This window comes from Anomaloglossus baeobatrachus, chromosome 2 (genome assembly GCF_048569485.1).
Source record: "Anomaloglossus baeobatrachus isolate aAnoBae1 chromosome 2, aAnoBae1.hap1, whole genome shotgun sequence".
NCBI classification, from domain to species: Eukaryota; Metazoa; Chordata; class Amphibia; order Anura; family Aromobatidae; genus Anomaloglossus; species Anomaloglossus baeobatrachus.
In genome coordinates, this window is record NC_134354.1 from 566,043,353 (window position 1) to 566,064,256 (window position 20,904).

Below are 20,904 nucleotides of genomic sequence, written 5' to 3' on the forward strand. Positions count from 1 at the left end.
GATTAGTTCGGAGAAGAGCATGGTTTCCATGTTTGTGTTTTTTTATTTGTTAATTAATGTGATCATGAAAAAAAATGATCTCCAGTTTTTCCCAAAAAGGTTTCCCATTAAGTCTAAAGTCTCCATCTTGTATATATGCGGGCCTCACAGCTCTCCCCCAAACAGATGATGTCTGGAGAGAGAACAATAACAAATGACTGCTCTCATCAGAGAACAGATGAGCTCACAGCCGAGCCGAACCCTCATGTGTACGAGGGAGTCAAGAGACAGCGAAGTGGCAATCTAGGGTGTATTGGCTCTTTAGGGCTTCTCTGCCGCCTTGTTACAATGACAGAAACCGGTCCTAGAATGTTAATATGTCAGGTGCCTGTGAGCATGTGCAGTAGGAAGGTCTTAAAGACAGTACGTGGTATGGTTTCTCTCCAGGTCACATCTGTGAAGCTCTTTACTGCACATACTCAGAGGCACCTTTCCTAATATTCTAGTACAGGTTTATGTCAGTGTAATAAGGCATTGTTAATTTTATGATAATTACCTTCATAAACAAAAGGCTTATTTGATTATTTAATATATTTTGAAACATCAATATTTCCTCTAGTTACTTTTCTCTATTGCTAGAGAGCCCCTTTAACCACTTCACGACTTCCATCATACATGTACGGTGCATGTTGGAAGCAGGTGTATGGAGCAGATTCACAGGGTAAGCTCACCCCATACCCGGCAGGTACTAGCTGTGTGTTACCTCCAGGACCTGCCGCTAACAGTTGCGAGTGGTGTGGACTTCCACCCACAATTGCTAACCTTTTAAATCTCGTTATACTCTGACACTACGATTTATCCAGAGCAGGCAATGGGGCACACCATTTTCTTCTCCCATCGGCGTACCCGTGATGTGATAGTAACACAAAAAGCAAGTCTTCATATGTCTATGTGAACAGAAAAATAAAAAAAACTATGGCTCTGGGAAGAAGGGGAGGAAAAAACATGGAAATTGGCCCCGTCCTGAAGGGGTTAAGCATATAGGTTCTGTTCATACCTGCATTTTGCCCTCCTGTTTCTTTGCTCTGTTTTAGAAACCAAAAAATGGAATTCATGCCAGTAAGAGATCCATTACAAAAAAACATTCGTGACTGTAATGAGGTCTGTCTGGTTCTCATTATGGTAGTACCAGAAATTATCATGAGAAATGATGGCCACCACCATGTCCTTATCGCCAGCGGCTCTGTTATGTAACTGATCCGTCCTCTGCATGAAATCGCTTTCTCTGTTCCTAGAGTGGAAAGGAGAAGCAGAATTGCAGAACACAGATGTGCAGAGCGTCTTACATCCTTCTGTCATCTTCTAAAGCTCCTTTGTAACGGTGAATTGTGGACATCATGTCCAGATTGAGGTTTTCAGACGATGCTTTGTATCTTTTCATAGGCAATTTGTTGAAGCATGCGGCCAGGCCTTGTGTGTGAATGAAAGGCTTATAAAAGAAAATCAGTTTGAATATCAGGAAGAAATGAAGGCGAACTACAGAGAGATGGTGAAAGAACTGTCTGAAATAATGCATGAGCAGGTATGTGTATCTCTCCTGCTTTCTCCCCATGTATTCTCAACAGCTTGTGCTTTAATATATGCCTTAGCTTAACCGTTAGTTAATTTTTTTCCTAAATCAATAGTGCACATGAATAAAATAAAATTGCGAAGCTTCTCTCATCCACTATGTCACTCTCCGAGAGCACACCGATTGTACACTTATGGGACCCGTGTGGTGTCTGTGATTTTCATAGACCCATGAACTTGTATGGATGATTTTGATCCATGACTTATATCAAAAACAGACATGTCTCCTTGATATTTTTTGCAGACTCACGGTCTGGGAAAAAACTATGACATGGGAATAGCAGCATAGACTTTAATGTGTAATTGTTCTGGCCATGTAATGTGCAAATAGCCTCTTTAGAGAGGAAGAGGACAGAATATCTAATGGCACCTATTCTTCTTCCACTCTGATGAGGCTATCTACATATTAAATTCCCAGAGGACCATCGCATGGCCTGGAAGTGTCTCTATACCAACTTGACACTCCTCACAAGGAGAAACTTTACCTCTTAGACCACCCAGCCATTAAAAACACAGACACATATGTGATAATGGACATCTGAAAATGTTTATTTCCCTTCGTTCTATTGGTATTCGAACCATCGGTAAGGACAAAATCTGAAGACTGATTACACATTTTCTCACTCACCTGCTTTAAATGAGTAAAGAGAAAATAAGTATCCATCAGCCTTAAAGAGGATGTCCATTTTATTTTAACAAATGTGTTATTGACATAATTTTGTAGCCCAGTATTACAGTTTCTCCTCTTATACTTGTTGGTACACCCTTCCTCACAGACTGCAGCAGCTTTCCTGTGCTCCGATTGGTTGCTGATGTTGGAGCATGTGGCCCGACCGGTCTGTTAGCTTCCACCAATTGAAAAACACTGCGCGTTGCAAAGTTGTTTTTAATTGTAGGATGTACCTCCACCAGCAGCTATTGTACATGAGGAAGGCAGCAGGAGAACCCGTATTACTTGTACTTTTGAGGCATTTATTATTTTATACTTTATATCTCAACCACAAATTGTTTCCGCATTTATTAAAGTAAAATTAGAGTTCACCCATGTTTATGGGTAAGATCAACACAATTGAATTCCAGTTCCATTGCTGAGTTTCTGTTTTTTGGGGGGTTTTTTTTTACACATTCGCTTCTACATAGTCTGTAGGTGCGTGATGTGACGGGTAGTTACCACACAGATCAGCTCTTATGGACAAAGACCTGCATTGCACATTAAGTACCCAATACTTTCAAACCAGTTCACTGTTTGATCATTCATATGAAAAAGGGAAATTTTTTAGTTGTCTGTTATTGTCACAAATTAAGTCCAAAGTTGGAGGACCCAAGAATGCAGAAGCATAAGCCACGTAACTTCTAGGTTTGTTTCCATATTAGATTACAATTAAATTTGTCTTGATTAATTCAGACCTGTCCCATAATGTGCGACTACGTTATAATTCAAGCTTTTCCTAGCATAAACAGGTCTTAAATTGTGCTAAATCTAGTCGCAGACCTAACACCTACCTTCATGCTTACCATAGAAAACGTCCAAATACTTAAATGTAATTTCTTTTTCGCTCTATTGGGAGACCCAGACAATTGGGTGTATAGGCTATGCCTCCGGAGGCAGCACAAAGTATTACACTCAAAAGTGTTAAGCCCCTCCCCTTCTGCCTATACACCCCCCGTGCTCCCACGGGCTCCTCAGTTTTTTGCTTTGTGCGAAGGAGGCAGACATGCAAGCACAGCTCCACAGATTAGTCAGCAGCAGCTGCTGACTAGGTCGGATGGAAGAAAAGTGGGCCCATATAGGGCCCCCAGCATGCTCCCTTCTCACCCCACTTTTGTCGGCGGTGTTGTTAAGGTTGAGGTATCCATTGCGGGTACGGAGGCTGGAGCCCACATGCTGTTTTCCTTCCCCATCCCCCTTAGGGCTCTGGGTGAAGTGGGATCTTATCGGTCTCCAGGCACTGAGACCGGGCTTCATCCACAACTCCTGTGGAGCCTGATGGATAGGAGCCGATACCGTTCAGGGACATGGCCCTGCATCTTAAAGGTACTCTGTATCCCTATGGGGACCGCGCACGGCATCACCTCAGCTTTGCTGGGTGTGCTAGTGCACCGGGGACCGCGGCGCTGACCGGGTCTATATGTGCCATTACACACTCAGCGTCGCTGAGTGTGTTTATATGTAAGGGCTACCGCACTGACCGCCGTTGCCACGGGACACTGCGGCGCGGCTGGGACTTGTAGTTCGCCGGGGACTTTCACGCGACCGCGCTTTTACGGCGGCCGCGTTTATTACTACGGTCCCCGGCTTCATTGCGGCCTAGTTTCCCTTTTTCTCTCCCGCCCTCAGCCCTGACAGGCAGGGGAAGGGCGGGACGCTGCACGGAGCGAGCAGCAATGAGGGCTGGAGTATGATTTACATGCTCCACTCCCCTCACCGTGCACAGTGTGAGCGCCCGTTTCGCGCTCTTTCCAGGCCACGCCCACAGCTTCCTCAGCTCGTCAGGACGCCGCAGCCATTCCTGTCAGCTCCACCGACGCTGCAGAGAGGGACATATTCATGGGAGACCCAGACACGGTCTCTGGTGGCCTCACAACCGCTTAGGCGGCTGGTAAGCAGCACATGTGGTGCTAGCCCCATGGTGCTGTATTGTATCGGTACATTATTTGTGTACTGTATATAATTTACACTGTATGAGCACAGTTCTTTCTGGCTATATACCCTATTGTGTTACTCAGGGAAAACTATAGCATGGCGCCCACAAAAGGCAGGGGTGCCAAAACACAGGCTTATTATGTTGCCTGCGCCGCATGTAAGACCCAGCTACCGGCAGGTTCCACTGACCCTCATTGTGTACAGTGTTCGACCCCTGTGACACTTCCTCAGCCGGATCCTCTGCTAAGAGGGCCCCAGGGGGAGCCACCTATTGACAGTGTCCAGGTGACGGGGACTGAGTTTGCAGCCTTTAAGGATCAACTCTCTGAGACTATGGCTAAGATACTAGAAGCCTTGCAGTCCAGACCGGTATCTCAGCAAAGGGACTCTGTTGAATCATTGGTCCCTGACCCCCCTCAGTTGGACCAACAATGTCCTCACGGGGTATCTCATACCTACCAGACGGAGGGTTCGGACTTAGAACCTAGCCCCAGATCGTCTAAGCGGGCCCACTTAGAATTTCCCTCGACATCATATTGTTTAGGGTCTCAGCGGGGGGATTCTCTGGTTGATGATGCGGAGACAGCTGATCAGGATTCTGATCCTGGGAGCGCTCTCAATCTTAATTCTCCAGACGGGGACGCCATAGTGAATGATCTTATTGCATCCATTCATCAGTTGCTGGATATTCTTCCCTCAGCCCCTCCGGCGGAGGAGTCAGATTCTCAGCAGGAGAAATTTCGCTTCAGGTTCCCCAAGCGTACACAGAGTATGTTTCTAGACCACTCTGATTTCAGAGAGGCAATCCAGAATCACCATGCTTGTCCGGATAAGCGTTTCTCTAAGCGCCTTAAGGATACACGTTATCCTTTTCCCCCGGAAGTGGTTAAAGGTTGGATTCAATGTCCCAAAGTGGATCCTCCAATCTCCAGACTGGCGGCTAGATCCATACTTGCAGTGGAAGATGGGGCCTCGCTTAAAGATGCCACTGACAGGCAGATGGAGCTCTGGATGAAATCCATCTATGAAGCTATCGGCGCTTCTTTTGCCCCAGCATTCGCAGCCGTATGGGCGCTACAAGCTATATCAGCAGGTCAAGCGAAAATTGAAGCGGCTGCGCCACAACCCAAGCAGAACCTCTCCCAACAGAGGAGAGGGCAGTCGAGGTTTCGGTCCTTTCGGGGCGCGGGCCGGTCCCAATTCTCCTCGTCCAAAAGGTCTCAGAAAGAACAAAGGAACTCTGATGCATGGCGGTCTAAGTCACGTCCTAAAAAGGCCATTGGGAGCACCGCTAACAAAGCGGCTGCCTCATGACTTTCTACCTCCTCTAGTAGCATCCTCGGTCGGTGGCAGGCTCTCCCGCTTTTGCGACACCTGGCTGCCACAAATAAAAGACCGCTGGGTGAGAGACATTCTCTCTCACGGTTACAAGATAGAGTTCATCTCTCGTCCCCCGACTCGATTCTTCCGGTCCTCTCCGCCTCCCGAGCGAGCCGAGGCTCTTCGGCAGGCGCTGGGCACCCTGAAGGCAGAAGTAGTGGTGGTCCCTGTTCCTCTTCAGCAACAGGGCCACGGTTTTTACTCCAACTTGTTTGTGGTCCCAAAGAAGGACGGGTCCTTCCGTCCTGTCCTGGACCTGAAACTTCTCAACAAACACGTAAAGACCAGGCGGTTCCGGATGGAATCCCTCCGTTCCGTCATCGCCTCAATGTCCCAGGGAGATTTCCTTGCATCGATCGATATCAAAGATGCTTATCTCCACGTTCCGATTGCCCCAGAGCACCAACGCTTTCTGCGCTTCGCCATGGAAAACGAACACCTGCAGTTCGTGGCACTACCATTCGGCCTGGCAACAGCCCCACGGGTTTTCACCAAGGTTATGGCTACTGTAGTAGCGGTCCTCCATTCTCAGGGTCATTCTGTGATCCCGTACTTGGACGATCTGTTGATCAAGGCACCCTCTCAAGAGGCATGCCAACGCAGCCTCGACGCTACCCTGGAGACTCTCCAGAGTTTCGGGTGGATCATCAATTTTCCAAAGTCAAATCTGACACCGGCCCAATCGCTGACGTACCTTGGCATGGAGTTTCATACCCTCTCAGCGATAGTGAAGCTTCCGCTGATCAAACAGCAGTCACTACAGCAAGGGGTACAGTCTCTCCTTCAAGGCCAGTCACACCCCTTGAGGCGCCTCATGCACTTCTTGGGGAAGATGGTGGCAGCAATGGAAGCAGTCCCTTTCGCGCAGTTTCACCTGCGTCCCCTTCAATGGGACATCCTACGCAAATGGGACAGGAAGCCGACGTCCCTCGACAGGAACGTCTCCCTCTCTCAGGCGACCAAAGCCTCCCTTCGGTGGTGGCTTCTTCCCACTTCATTATCGAAGGGGAAATCATTCCTTCCCCCATCTTGGGAAGTAGTTACGACAGACGCGAGTCTGTCAGGATGGGGAGCGGTTTTTCTCCACCACAGGACTCAGGGTACGTGGACCCGGCAAGAGTCCTCGCTTCAGATCAATGTTCTGGAAATTCGGGCAGTGTATCTTGCCCTGAAAGCGTTCCAGCAGTGGCTGGCAGGCAAGCAGATCCGAATTCAGTCGGACAATTCCACAGCGGTGGCATACATCAATCACCAAGGCGGCACACGCAGTCGTCAAGCCTTCCAGGAAGTCCGGCGGATCTTGATGTGGGTGGAAGCCACGTCCTCCACCATATCCGCAGTTCACATCCCAGGCGTGGAAAACTGGGAAGCAGATTATCTCAGTCGCCAGGGCATGGACGCAGGGGAATGGTCCCTTCACCCGGACGTGTTTCAGGAGATCTGTTGCCGCTGGGGGGTGCCGGACGTCGACCTCATGGCGTCCCGGCACAACAACAAGGTACCAATGTTCATGGCACGGTCTCAAGACCCCAGAGCTCTGGCGGCAGACGCCTTAGTTCAGGATTGGTCGCAGTTTCAGCTCCCGTATGTGTTTCCTCCGCTGGCACTGTTGCCCAGAGTGTTACGCAAGATCAGGGCCGACTGCCGCCGCGCCATCCTCGTCGCTCCAGACTGGCCGAGGAGGTCGTGGTACCCGGATCTGTGGCATCTCACGGTCGGCCAACCGTGGGCACTACCAGATCGAACAGACTTGCTGTCTCAAGGGCCGTTTTTCCATCTGAATTCTGCGGCCCTCAACCTGACTGCGTGGCCATTGAGTCCTGGATCCTAGCGTCTTCAGGATTATCTCAGGATGTCATTGCCACTATGAGACAGGCTAGGAAACCAACGTCCGCCAAGATCTATCACAGGACGTGGAAAATTTTTCTGTCATGGTGCTCTGCTCAGGGTTTTTCTCCCTGGCCATTTGCATTACCTACTTTTCTGTCCTTCCTTCAATCTGGACTGGAAAAGGGTTTGTCGCTTGGCTCCCTTAAGGGACAAGTTTCTGCGCTCTCGGTGTTTTTCCAGAAGCGCCTAGCTAGACTTCCACAGGTACGCACGTTCCTGCAGGGAGTTTGTCACATCGTTCCACCTTACAAGCGGCCGTTAGAACCCTGGGATCTGAACAGGGTGCTGATGGTTCTTCAGAAACCACCATTCGAGCCAATGAGAGATATCTCTCTCTCACGCCTTTCGCAGAAGGTGGTCTTCCTAGTAGCAGTCACTTCTCTTCGGAGAGTGTCTGAGCTAGCAGCGTTGTCATGCAAAGCCCCTTTTCTGGTGTTTCACCAGGACAAGGTGGTTCTACGTCCGGTTCCGGAATTTCTCCCTAAGGTTGTATCCCCCTTTCATCTCAATCAGGATATCTCCTTACCTTCTTTTTATCCTCATCCAGTTCACCAATGTGAAAAGGATTTGCACTTGTTAGATCTGGTGAGAGCACTCAGATTCTACATTTCTCGTACGGCGCCCCTGCGCCGCTCGGATGCACTCTTTGTCCTTGTCGCTGGCCAGCGTAAAGGGTCACAGGCTTCCAAATCAACCCTGGCTCGGAGGATCAAGGAGCCAATTATCGAAGCTTACCGTTCGGCTGGGCTTCCGGTTCCCTCAGGGCTGAAGGCCCATTCTACCAGAGCCGTGGGCGCGTCCTGGGCTTTGAGGCACCAGGCTACGGCTCAGCAGGTGTGTCAGGCGGCTACCTGGTCGAGCCTGCACACTTTCACGAAACACTATCAGGTGCATACCTATGCTGCGGCGGATGCCAGCCTAGGTAGACGAGTCCTTCAGGCGGCGGTTGCCCACCTGTAGGAAAGGGCCGTTTTTACGGCTCTCTTACGAGGTATTATTTTACCCACCCAGGGACTGCTTTTGGACGTCCCAATTGTCTGGGTCTCCCAATAGAGCGAAAAAGAAGAACGGAATTTTGTTTACTTACCGTAAATTCCTTTTCTTCTAGCTCTAATTGGGAGACCCAGCACCCGCCCCTGTTTTTTTGTGTACACATGTTGTTCATGTTGAATGGTTTCAGTTCTCCGATGTTCCTTCGGATTGAAGTTACTTTAAACCAGTTTGTAATTATATTTCCTCCTTCTTGCTTTTGCACCAAAACTGAGGAGCCCGTGGGAGCACGGGGGGTGTATAGGCAGAAGGGGAGGGGCTTAACACTTTTGAGTGTAATACTTTGTGCTGCCTCCGGAGGCATAGCCTATACACCCAATTGTCTGGGTCTCCCAATTAGAGCTAGAAGAAAAGGAATTTACGGTAAGTAAACAAAATTCCGTTCTTTAAGATTAGAACATTGAATTTAAATTGCGTGCTCTGCCTGTTGATTAGTGTCATTATATTGCATAATATAATTATATGTTTCAATAAATTGGGCATAATAAGAGGGAGACTTAAAGGGGGATCTGACACAAGATTTTCCCCTTTTGAGCTGCGGCCACCACCAGTGAGCTCTTATATATAGCATCTCAGGTCGCTCTGTATAACGTAAAAAAGCCCTTCATAATACTCACCTAGTGGGCAGTCCAGTCCGATGGGTGTAGCTGGTCTCTTAGTCTGGTGCCTCCTTCAATTTGTGGGATCGCTGTCCACCTGCCCGGCCCTGTTAACATGATACGTCCTGAGTCACTCACAAAGAAGCCTCCATTGTGCTCCTGCGCATGCGCACTTTGATCTGCCCTGCTGAGGGAAGAGCAAAGTACTGTAATGCGCAGGCACGAGAAAAGGTCAAAGACCGTCTTCGCATGCACACTACAGTACTTTGATCTGCCCTCGGCCAGGCAGATCAAAGTGTGCATGCGCAGTATCACAATGGAGGACTCTCTGTGAATTACGCAGAACGCATCATCCACACTGAGCTGGGCAGGACGGAGGCAATCCCACAACATGGAGGAGGCACTGGAACAAGGCCAGCGACACCCATCGGACCAGACTGCCCCCTAGGTATTAAGGTACATTTAACAGAGCAGCCTGGGCTCTTATATATTGTATTATAGAATGCTGTATATGAGGGCTGACTGATGGCCGCAGCTTATAAGGGAAAATCCTGGATTCAGGTTCCCTTTAAAGGCTCAGTTTAATTTTTTTTTCCCTAAATGAATCGTACATTTGAAAATAAGAAATTTTGTATGATATCTTCTTAGAGAACTCAGCTTCTTTTGCCTCCTGGACTTGACCATTCAGTCTTGTGTTCTCAATTGACTGGTAAAATCTGTAATCAGTGCATACAGATTTCACATTACTAAGATGGGAGAGGACAGAAGGTTCTGTGGAGACTTGTACTTGTCGTTTCAGGAGAACTTGCAGCATATGTTTCTAGCTCCTCCCTCCTCCCCTTTGTATAGAACTTTGTGCACCAATAGTCCTCTCCTATCTCATTAATGGGAAATCTTCACTGAACACAGATTTTACCCATGAGTTGAGAGTGAAAGATCAATCCAAGAGGAGAAAGAAGCAATTATTTTTGATAGGATATATTATAAGGTTTCTTATTTTTATGTGTACTATTGATTTTAACACCTAATCTGAGAGCAGCATAATTTAGGGGCAGAGATCGTGATTCCAGCAGTGTGTCACTTACTGGGCTGCTTGGTGTAGTTTTTGATAAAATTACTGCTTAATTAGCAGGAGATTATCATTACAGGACTACTTGGCGTGTTGCTACGTAGTCCAGCATATTCATGAGCTCTATATAACTGCTAGATTTACAGCAAAGAAAAAATTGATTTTATTAAAATGAGAGCAAACAGCTCAGTAAGTGACACATCCCTGGAATCAGGGTCTCTGTCTCTTCATTATGCTGCTCTCAGATGGGGAAGCAAAAACCTGATGACAGATTCCTTTTAATAGCTCTTTGTGAATATATACAGAATGTTAGCCAACTATGTCCAGTTATAGCAGCCTCAGCACTTGATATTCATCAGCGTTTGGACCATGTGTCAGCTTTTACCATCAGCGTTTCGCCGTTTCTTCTTTTTTTTGTGTAGGATGATTTTTCTCAAGCATCTATCAAACAAACATGATGGCACACCAATTGTATACAGATGGCACCCGAGTGCTGTCCGATTATTTTTCATAGACACATTGTCATGCATCCAATTCGATCTATGAATCGGATCCAAATTTGCCATGTCTCCATGTTTTGATGCTGACCGCTCGATCTGCAAAAATACAAGGAAATCTGAATAGCCCCACAGACTATAATGATACAAGTTATACCAGTGAAAACCACTAATTGACCACGTACTTGAAAAACTCAAATCTGAATGAGCCCTAAGATGTCCTACAAGCTCCACTAAATAATTTTGTTCTTCCCATGGAGAAAGGGAGACAAATGGCTGTCAGACTTATCACCCCACCTATTTCTTTGGAAACATGGGATTGACACATTCTATCCAGCCTGGCAGTTCTCGATTTTCCCCATCAGGCAGCAGTCATGCTGGTCCTATAGTCATGGAATTACCTGATCTCGTTGATTGTTGACCTAATTTTTGAAAGAAGTGAATGAAAATGATGAGATGTCACAGACCAAAGACATGCCAAGTTCTGTGAGATCCATGCAGCTCTATCCTCCTCTTCCTCCCCATACAATCTAATTCAATTGCTCTTTAGATAACATTTTCCCATAACAGAAAAACAAAGGAAAATTGCAGCATACTGGGTGTTAGGAAAGGTTATCATATTCATGTGATGATGTCAATGACTGATACGTTATCCATTAATTAGCAGGAATGTCCGATCACATGGCTGATATATTGAGTAACTGGCTGTTTTCTTCTTCCTTTTGTGCGCACATGAGCAGATGGGATGGTAATATAAGCTGGTTTCGTTTTAATCTATGCATGTTTGCTGCTCACTTATACTAAGTACAAGCAATAAGACCTCAGTCCATTGTGTGATCCTGCTGCCGAGGCCCAAAAATCGTTGTTTTCATATCTGTGGGTTCACCACAAAACCTGTACAGTCTAAACAGGGTCATTTCTGGGTGGTTAAGTGTGGATATTCCAGGAATGAATAAGTCTGTGACAGCTGGGACCACACTTGTCTATGTATATATCATCTGTGGATAAAATATTGCATGCATCAGAATATCCGGTCTGTATTTTTCTTTAATTATGTCAATTAATAAGAGTAATTTTGAAATAACTGCGCACATAAAAATATCATATTTGCTAATATACTTGCTTATATAATTGAGCTTCCAAGGTGCTATAGGCGGTCGTTTAGCTGACTTTTATGCTTACTCACTTAAAGCTATTGTCCTTACATCTCTACCATGGGAAGAGGAAGTGACAATATGCTTCTCATGTATAGTCACCCCACCAGTGGCCTTCATTTGCCTCCATTCCTGGGCTCTGTTCAAAATTCCTTTACTCCTGCTTCCAAGATGACTGCTATAGTGGCATTGGGAGTGCAAGGGTAGATCGAAACCACACCCTTGTCCTTAAACCTCTACCATGGGAAGAGAAAATGACAATACGCTTCTTATGTATACTTACACAATCAGATATCCTCCTTTTGCCTCCACTCCTGCTCAGACCAGCATACCTTTCCTCCTATTTCCAAGATGACCGCCACCGTAACGTTGAGAGTAAGGGGTACTTTGCACACTACGACATCGTAAGCCGATTGTAGTGATGCCGAGCGTGATAGTCCCCGCCTCCGTCGCACATGCGATATTTTGTGATAGCTGCCGTAGCGAACATTATCGCTACGGCAGCTTCACATGCACTTACCTGCGCTGCGACGTCGCTCTGGCCGGCAACCCGCCTCCTTCCTAAGGGGGCGGGTCGTGCGGCGTCACAGCGACGTCACACGGCAGGTGGCAAATTGAAGCAGAGGGGAAGAGATGAGCGGGACGTAAACATCTCGCCCACCTCCTTCTTTCCTCATTGCAGCCGGGACGCAGGTAAGGAGATGTTCCTCGCTCCTGCGGCTTCATAAACAGCGATGTGTGCTGCTGCAGGAACGAGGAACAACATCGTACCTGTCGCTGCAGCGACATTATGGAAATGCCTGACACTACACCGATCATACAATTTCGACACTTTTGCGCTCGTTAATCGTAGTAAAAAGGATTCACATACTCCGATGTCGAGAACGACGCCGGATGTGCGTCACTTTCGATTTGACCCCACCGACATCGCAGCTGCGATGTCGCAGTGTGCAAAGTACCCCTAAGACTAGCTCTAAACCATATCATTGTCCTTAAAACTGTACCATGGGAAGAGAAAGTGACTATACGCTTGTCATGTATAGTCACCCTACCAGGTGGTCTTAGTTTACCTCCATTCCTGCTCAGTTCGGAATTCCTTTCCTCCTACTTCCAAGATGACTGCTACGGTGGCATTGGGAGTGCAAGGGTAGATCTAAACCACACCCTTGTTTTTAAACACCTACCATGGAAAGAGAAAATGACTATACGCTTCTCATGTATACTTACCCAATCAGATATCCTCCTTTTGCCTCCACTCCTGCTCAGACCAGCATACCTTTCCTCCTATTTCTAAGATGACCACCACAGTAACGTTGAGAGTAAGAGCAGCTCTAAACCATATCATTGTTCTTAAAACTGTACTATGGGAAGAGAAAGTGACTATACGCTTGTCATGTATAGTCACCCTACCAGGTGGTCTTAGTTTACCTCCATTCCTGCTCAGTTCGGAATTCCTTTCCTCCTACTTCCAAGATGACTGCTATAGTGGCATTGGGAGTGCAAGGGTAGATCTAAACCCCACCATTGTCCTTAATCCTCTACCATGAGAAGAGAAAGAGACTATACGCTTCTCATGTATAGTCACCCTACCAGGTGGCCTTTAGTTTACCTCCATTCCTGCTCAGATCAGCACTCCTTTCCTCTTACTTACAAGATGACCATCACAATGGCTTTGGGAGTAGCAGGGTAGATTTAAACCTCCCCTCCCCAGTCTTCCTATCCCACAGCACAGGAGCGTTATGTTTTAGTCTTATCGCTGAGCTCGCCAAGCTGTTTTGGCATTCATCTTGTAAGCAGGAGGAACAGAATGCCAATTTTAGTATAGGAGGAGAAAGGAAGGTACCGGGCATGGTGACAAAACATGTAAAAGACTTTTTTTAGTGCCAGGGTGGAGCATTGACGTATGAATAGGTTTTAAGTGCAAGTATATTAGCAATTGGGAAATATATATATATATATATATATATATATATATATATATATATATATATATATATGCTTGAATGGTTTTGGTTTTACAAATATATGTTAATGAAGCTAATCAGTTTTCTTGAAAAGTTCTGCAATTTTCAGATACTGTATTTGACAAATGTATCAAATCTCTGTAACAAAACGGTTTTTTTACCTTTAGAAAACAGAGCTGAAGTGTGAGCAGCCGTGCCAGTGTTTCTATAAATGAACCAATTTGTGTTTCCTGCTAATTTTTAAGACTATTTTCCTCCTGTATGAAAAAATTATTTTCATCTAAAGATTTAAAAAAAAAAAACCTGAAAACTTGTTCATGTGCTGCTCATACAGATGCAATGCTCTGTCACAAGTTTCACCCTGCAGAGAAACCGCATTCTATTCACTGACCGCAAACAGACGTCTTAGAAATGGTGGAAATTGAAACCGCAATAATAGAAAGTTTCAGAACTTTAGGATTCATTTCTGACTGATTTACAGTAAATATTACAAGACATTCCAGCATGCTGCTTCCTACGTTTGAGCCATTTCTTTATGTTGACATCCTCTTTCATTTCTGTGATCCTTATTTATTATTTATTTATTTATTATTATAGATTTAAAAAAAAAAAATTTTTTTACTTTTCTTTCTTTCCCTCGTAGATTTGGTGCGGAGAAGAGAAGATCAGTGTTATGCCGAACTCACTTCACATTTTTAACGCCATAAGTGGAACTCCTACAAGCACAACCGTACAAGGAATGACAAACTCCTCATCCATGGCATGAAACTCCTCCTTAATGTCACATCGATGCCTCACGTGTGGCTAACTCAGGATGCTTTCCAGAGTCCATTCATCCTCTATTAAGGCGGATACCCATTTCCATCACCGCTGCTTTACTAGAGGGGTTTAGCCTGCCAAAGCGACTGTGGTGGTAGGAGGAGCAGTCATGACTTCTTTTCCTCATTTGGCAATATCGACTATTTTCAACACTAAAGAAATATAAAAAAGTTTATTGAATATTTTTGATGCTGTATAGATGAACCGAACAAATCCGAGGAATAGCACAGAGTGGGTCTTAGGTAGTAGACGTCTAGGAATGTACAGTATATAATACAATTGTTACACTAAAGTTTACAAGTTAGCTTTGCGACCAAGCACACGTCAGTCTTAAGATAATCAATGCGCTTTTTTTTTCCGCTCATTTTAAATTGCCTTTTAAAAAAAAAAACACTATTTCCGGCATTACTTTTTTGCCTGACTGGAATATTTTTTTTTTTTTCTTCCCCGCAGCCTGATGATTTTATGAACTCTGAATGTTTGCTATGGATTAGATTTCCTTCTTTGTATTACGGATTGTCTATTTTTGTCTGTGATCTTCCAGAAACCTCTGATACAAACCACCCATGAGATTGAACACCGTCACCAGTCCGTCCCGCATAGATGTCACTGGTTTAGTTGGAATGTACATATTGTTAATTGATGCAGATCATTCTTTCTGTACATAAATGTGTTACATTTCTATGCATTTTTTAATGTTCATGGCTGAAAACTTTTATTGTGACGAATATTGTGCTTATTCATTTTACCTGCTATATATTTTTGTCTTTACAATTTATTCTTGTACAGAAATGAGTGCAATACAAAGATGTATACAGTCTTTGCTATGTTAGGTTTATACACTGTTTTAAAGAAAAGAAAAAAAAACAAACACAAAACTTTTTTTTTTTTTTTTTTTGCCAAAGCAAAGAGTATGTGTTGGTGGTTATGATTACTGTGGTAAATGGTGGTGTTATTTAAAGCTTTGATCATATTGTTCTTTCAAAATATTAATTTAGTAATTTTATATTGGGGAGGGGGTGAATAAAGTTTTTAATTTTATTTAACTGGAAACACTGTTCTGCTGTAATTAACATTCTGTACTACATATGTATTAAAGGAAATGGCTAATTTTTGTGTTTGTGAGGTTTTTCTTTTGCTAAAATAAAAAAGGTAGCGACAATTATAAAGTTGACTGATTTTAGAAAAAAGGGCCTTGATTCTTGTGAACGTTACTGGTATTGGAGCCAAGCTCTATTGGAATCACAGAATTTTATCTCTTTTTGTACACCCTAAAATCTTGTTTGCTTTTGCAGCTGCTGCCTGACATTGAGTGCTGCTGCTCAGCTTACTTGTACCAGAATGCCCAAATCCTTTTGTTCTGTGGTCCCGAGTTTACTTCCATTCCGTATATATGCAGCAATAGGAATACTCCATTCTAGGTACACTTATCAACATTAAACCTTATTTGCCAGGTTTTTTGCCCATTCAGACATCTTATCCAGTTCATTTTGCAATATTGTATTTCAAGGTCAGTTATTCATGTACAGTGACACATTTACTCTTTGAGTGATGAGTGGACTCGCCGGATTCTGGTGCCCTCTTACTGAAACAAAGCATCATCAGTGACCTCCATTTCAGGTGCTGGGCTAATCCCCATTCTACTTCACATGCTCCAGCTGTCAATTCCAACAGATGCTTAGTAGAATCTTGTCACTGTGCACTATTCTTCTCAATGCACAATGAAAGTGCACTCCCTCACGAGCTCTGGTTAGAAGTGACGTCACTTGCAGGGATGGTGCTGGTCTCTACTTGCTCGTTCTTTACCATGTGCACTGACAGTGCAGTCTGTTGCCAGCTTGTCACTTCTAATCAGAGCTGGCGAATGAGTGCGCTGCTATTTTGCACTGAGAATTGTGCACAGTTACAAGAGTCTACTGAGCATCCGTTGGAAATGACAGTCAGTGTATACTCAAGGGACGAGCCCAGCCCCTAAAATGGATGTCACTGATGATAATTAATTTCAAGGAGGGGGTAGATGCTGCGACAGTGACCACAGCCTCTGCCCCCTGATCATGACTCGCTTTAGCCTCCTAGCATGCACTGGAATTTTCAAACGAAGTGACATCAAAGAGGAAATATAAAAAAATAAAGCATTTAGAGTAGTGAGGGAGGGATAGGGAATTTTTAATTAGAGTGTATTAAAAAATATTAAATTGCAAATTTAGTTGGCGGAGTATATAGCCATTCTTACAGCATTGTACCTTTGATGTGAATACATAAACGCTGTGATACCTTAAAGAACCTCTTGGAAAAGTTCAAACCAGTGGCAGCCAAAGTAACAGTGCTTGATACTCTTTGGGCACCGTAATGCCTGCAAACAGTGAAATGAGCGAGAGTCAACAAACCAAAGAACTCAAGAGTAAACGGTACTAAAAAATAGTCCTACCAAAGTGCCTCACAGTAATTGATACATTTACTGCGACCATAAAAATAATTAAATAATACAAATCTATGTATACGAGGGGCTGCTGATAAGTCTTTGGCTTTACCCAGAAAGAAATGAGATGGCACAGCGATGGCGAAGCTATGGCATGCGTGCCAGACTGGGCACGCAGAGCCCATTCTGCCGGCACGCGCGCTGTTGCCACATTCAGCCACTTTGAACTGTCGGTGTGATCACTCCGGCAGTTCAAAGTTGTGTTTGATCAGAGGAGACATTTCTCCTCCCTCTGACACTCCTCCTGTCCTAGGTCGCAGGCCTGTTGCCTAGGAGACGGCGGAGCGTCAGTTGGCGGTGTCGGCGTCTTGTGGCCGCACGGGAACTGACTGAGGACCCAGCGGCGCGCAGCAGTGGAGCAGGTGCTGGAAGGTGAGTTGTTTTTTTTTTTTTTTTTTTAACTGTGTGCGGCTGTGTTAAGGTGTGGGGGAAACGTGGACAGCACGGATGGGGGAAACATGGACTGCACGGATGGGGGAAACATAGGCTTCAAGGATGGGGGGGAACATGGCTGCAAGGATGGGGGGGGGGAACATGGCTGCAAGGATGGGGGGGGGGAAACATGGCTGTAAGGATGGGGGGGAAACGTGGCTGCAAGGATGGGGGGGAAACATGGCTGCAAGGATGGGGGGGAAACATGGCTGCAAGGATGGGGGGGAAACATGGCTGCAAGGATGGGGGGGGAAACATGGCTGCAAGGATGGGGGGGGATATGGCTGCAAGGATGGGGGGGGGACATGCCAGGATGGGGTACATTTAGCAGGAAGGGGAACATGCCATGAAGGGTGACATTTAACAGGATGGGAGATATATTTATCAGGATGGGGGAAAACATGAAAGGATGGGGGAACATTCCAGGATGGGGGTACATGAACATATCAGGATGGGGAACATTTAGCAGGAAGGGGAACATACCAGGAAAGGGGACATTTACCAGGATAAGGGAACATGCCTGGATGGGGTACATTTACCAGGATGGGGGAAATCACCATGATGTCTGCTATTGCTTTACCTGAAATACGTCGATTCTCCAGTATGAGGTTGTGCACAGCGTTGACGATCTCCGGCACAACAACCACTCTCGGTCCTCCAGGACATTCCTCATCATTGGTGTTGAAGTGGCCTGTTTTAAATTTGGCAACCAAGTTCTTAACTGTGGAATATGAAGGGCATTGATTCCCCAATGTCTGCGATATATCACATGAATATACTTTGTGGACTTTCCTTGCAGAAAGAAGAATTTTATCACTCCTCTGCTCTCAGTTGCTGTGAATATCACATTAGACGCCGCCATTTTAGTTTCCCACGTACATAGAACACTGTTGCTATAAGTAACAAACAAAAAATTTTGAAAACCTATATTAGACACATAAGGCTTTCATGTGATGTAACATTTGTTACCATAGAAACAAAAAATCACAAGATCACATAGCCAAAGACTTATCAGCAGCCTCTCGTATCTACCTTTCTTTTTAGTAATGCATTGACAAAATAGTCATACAATTACCAAATAACACATACTGTATAGTGTTACTAAACAACACCCACCATACAAAAACCAATAATACTACTATATATTGCAAAATAATGCCACCACACCATTACCAAATATTGTCACCTCATAGTCTGAATATAACCACCATTCTGTTACTGAGCAAAGCCCACTGCACAAAGACCAGTGGGTTCACACCGCAAAATCCCCAAAAAATCTGCAATGCCCCTGGCCCAGCCCGCCCCTGCTTAGAAGGTTGTAAAGAGATGCAGAGACTAATTAAAGCATCCCTTGTTCTCTGATTACAGTGATTGAATAGAGAATGTAACTGCAATCACAAAAATGTATCCAATGAGTGGAAACCGCAGCACAGCTCCAATTTATCTCACTGTCAGAGACAGTGTTGGAGATTGGAGCTGTGTTGCTGTTAGAAAAGTGCAATGAAAGTCTACAAATCACCCATTTCTACCAGTGATATCCCAGTCTCCATGTCTGTCTTCTCATCTCCTTTCATTTTTATATGTATGTCTTCATATTCTTTTTCTCTGTCCATCCATCTGTCATTATATAACGTTAGTTAGGTGTAATGTGTCCCATTTTCCAGAAATACCTGCCTGGCTCAGCTATCCTGCCTGTACCTACCTGCACCCATGTCTATACCCAAGTCAGTCTCCTCTGTCCTGGGGGTCAGCTGCCACAGTCCTGGTCACTTCCCTGGAAGTGATACCTGATGTCTGCCTCGCGGAGGTGCTTAGTTAAGCCCCTCCTACTAAATGTTAATTCCGAGTACCCCCTGTGGTCCCTTGGGTTCACTCCCGCTTGCTGCCTCTGCAACAAAACTGGCGGTAAGCGTTACATGTATTTTCTCCCTTTCACTTTCATTCCATTGCTTCTCGTGTTTTCATGCACAAATGAGAATAATAATGATCCCTGTACACCGTGACATCCCTTCAGATATTTGTAGACAGCGATTAAGTATCCCCTTAGCCTTCTTTTTTCAAAGTTAAACATTCCCTGATCTGTTCCTCGTAAAACATAGTTTGCAGTCCGTTCACCTGTAGCTCTTCTCTGAACTTGCTCCAGTTTTTCTATGTCTTTTTTTTTTTTTTTTTTTTTTTTTTTTAATGTGGTTCTCAGAACTGGACACCGTATTCCAGATAAGGTCTGACCAAAGAGGAGTAAAGGAGGATAATTATTTCACGTGATCTAGATTCTATGTTTCTCTTAATACATCCCAAACTCGATTTGCCTTTTTTGCTGCTGCCTTACACTGTTTACTTATGTGGAGTCTGTAATATATTAGTATACCCAAGTCTTTTTCACACTTGCTGCTGCTTAATTCTTTTCCTTCCTTTCCTTAGATGATATTTTAGTTTTTCTTGCCCAGATGTAGAATTTTGCATTTCTCCCTGTTAAATACCATTCTATTAATCACCTGCCATTGTTCCAACTTATCTAGATCCTTCTGAATCCTTTTTCTGTCTATTCTAATGTTAGCTATCTCTATTTTTAGCTTTGCATCGTTTGCAAATTTGATTAGTTTACCTACAGTTCCCTTATCGAGATCATTTATAAAAATGTTGAACAACACTGGGGCCAAGACCGAGCCTTGGAGTACCCCCACTTGAAACACACTTCCAAATAGATGTGCATCCATTTCTTACCAGTCTTTGAGTATGATTACTGAGCCAGTTATAATTTCACCTATCCATAGCCTTTTCAATCCCATACTTGGTCATTTTTTTCAATCCCATACTTGGTCATTTTTTTCAATAAGGATAGTATGAGATACTTTATCAAATGCTTTGCTAAAGTCGAGATATACTATATCTACTGCATTTCCCTGATCCAGCTAGTCAGGGAATCTTTCATAGAAGAAAATTAATTAGTCTGGCATGACTTGTTTGCTAAAAACACATATTGGCTCTGGTTAATTACTGTATTTTTATCCAATTATTTACATACATGCTGTTTTATAATTTGTTCAAAGAGCTTGAAGTAAGAATCACTGACTTGTAATTTCCTGGCTCCATTTTCTTTAATTGAAGATGGAGATAATATTTGCCCTTCTCCAATCTTCTGGTACTCCTCCTGTTCTCCAGGAATTTTTAAAGATTCTGGATAGTGGTTCTGCAATTTTCACAGCTGGCTTTTCCAGTACCCTAGGATGTCATTCATCTGAACCAGGATTCATTTAATTTAAATTCGCTAAGTGTTCCCTCACCATCTCTCTGTTTATAGATAGTGTGGATCCTTTTA

The 20,904-nt window shown here is 44.6% G+C and overlaps 1 protein-coding gene across 4 annotated transcripts in view; it reads left to right on the plus strand.

Moving 5' to 3' along the window:
- Positions 1–15,784, plus strand: part of DOCK9 (dedicator of cytokinesis 9) — a 426,004-nt gene extending 410,220 nt beyond the window's left edge. For all 4 annotated transcript variants that reach the window (XM_075336721.1, XM_075336720.1, XM_075336718.1 and 1 more), the window contains 2 exons: positions 1,423–1,561; positions 14,499–15,784. In XM_075336721.1, the coding sequence (XP_075192836.1) occupies positions 1,423–1,561; positions 14,499–14,621 (262 nt within the window). In that variant the 3' untranslated portion in view covers positions 14,622–15,784. The remainder of the gene's footprint in view (positions 1–1,422; positions 1,562–14,498) is intronic.
- The last annotated feature ends 5,120 nt before the right edge of the window (positions 15,785–20,904 follow it).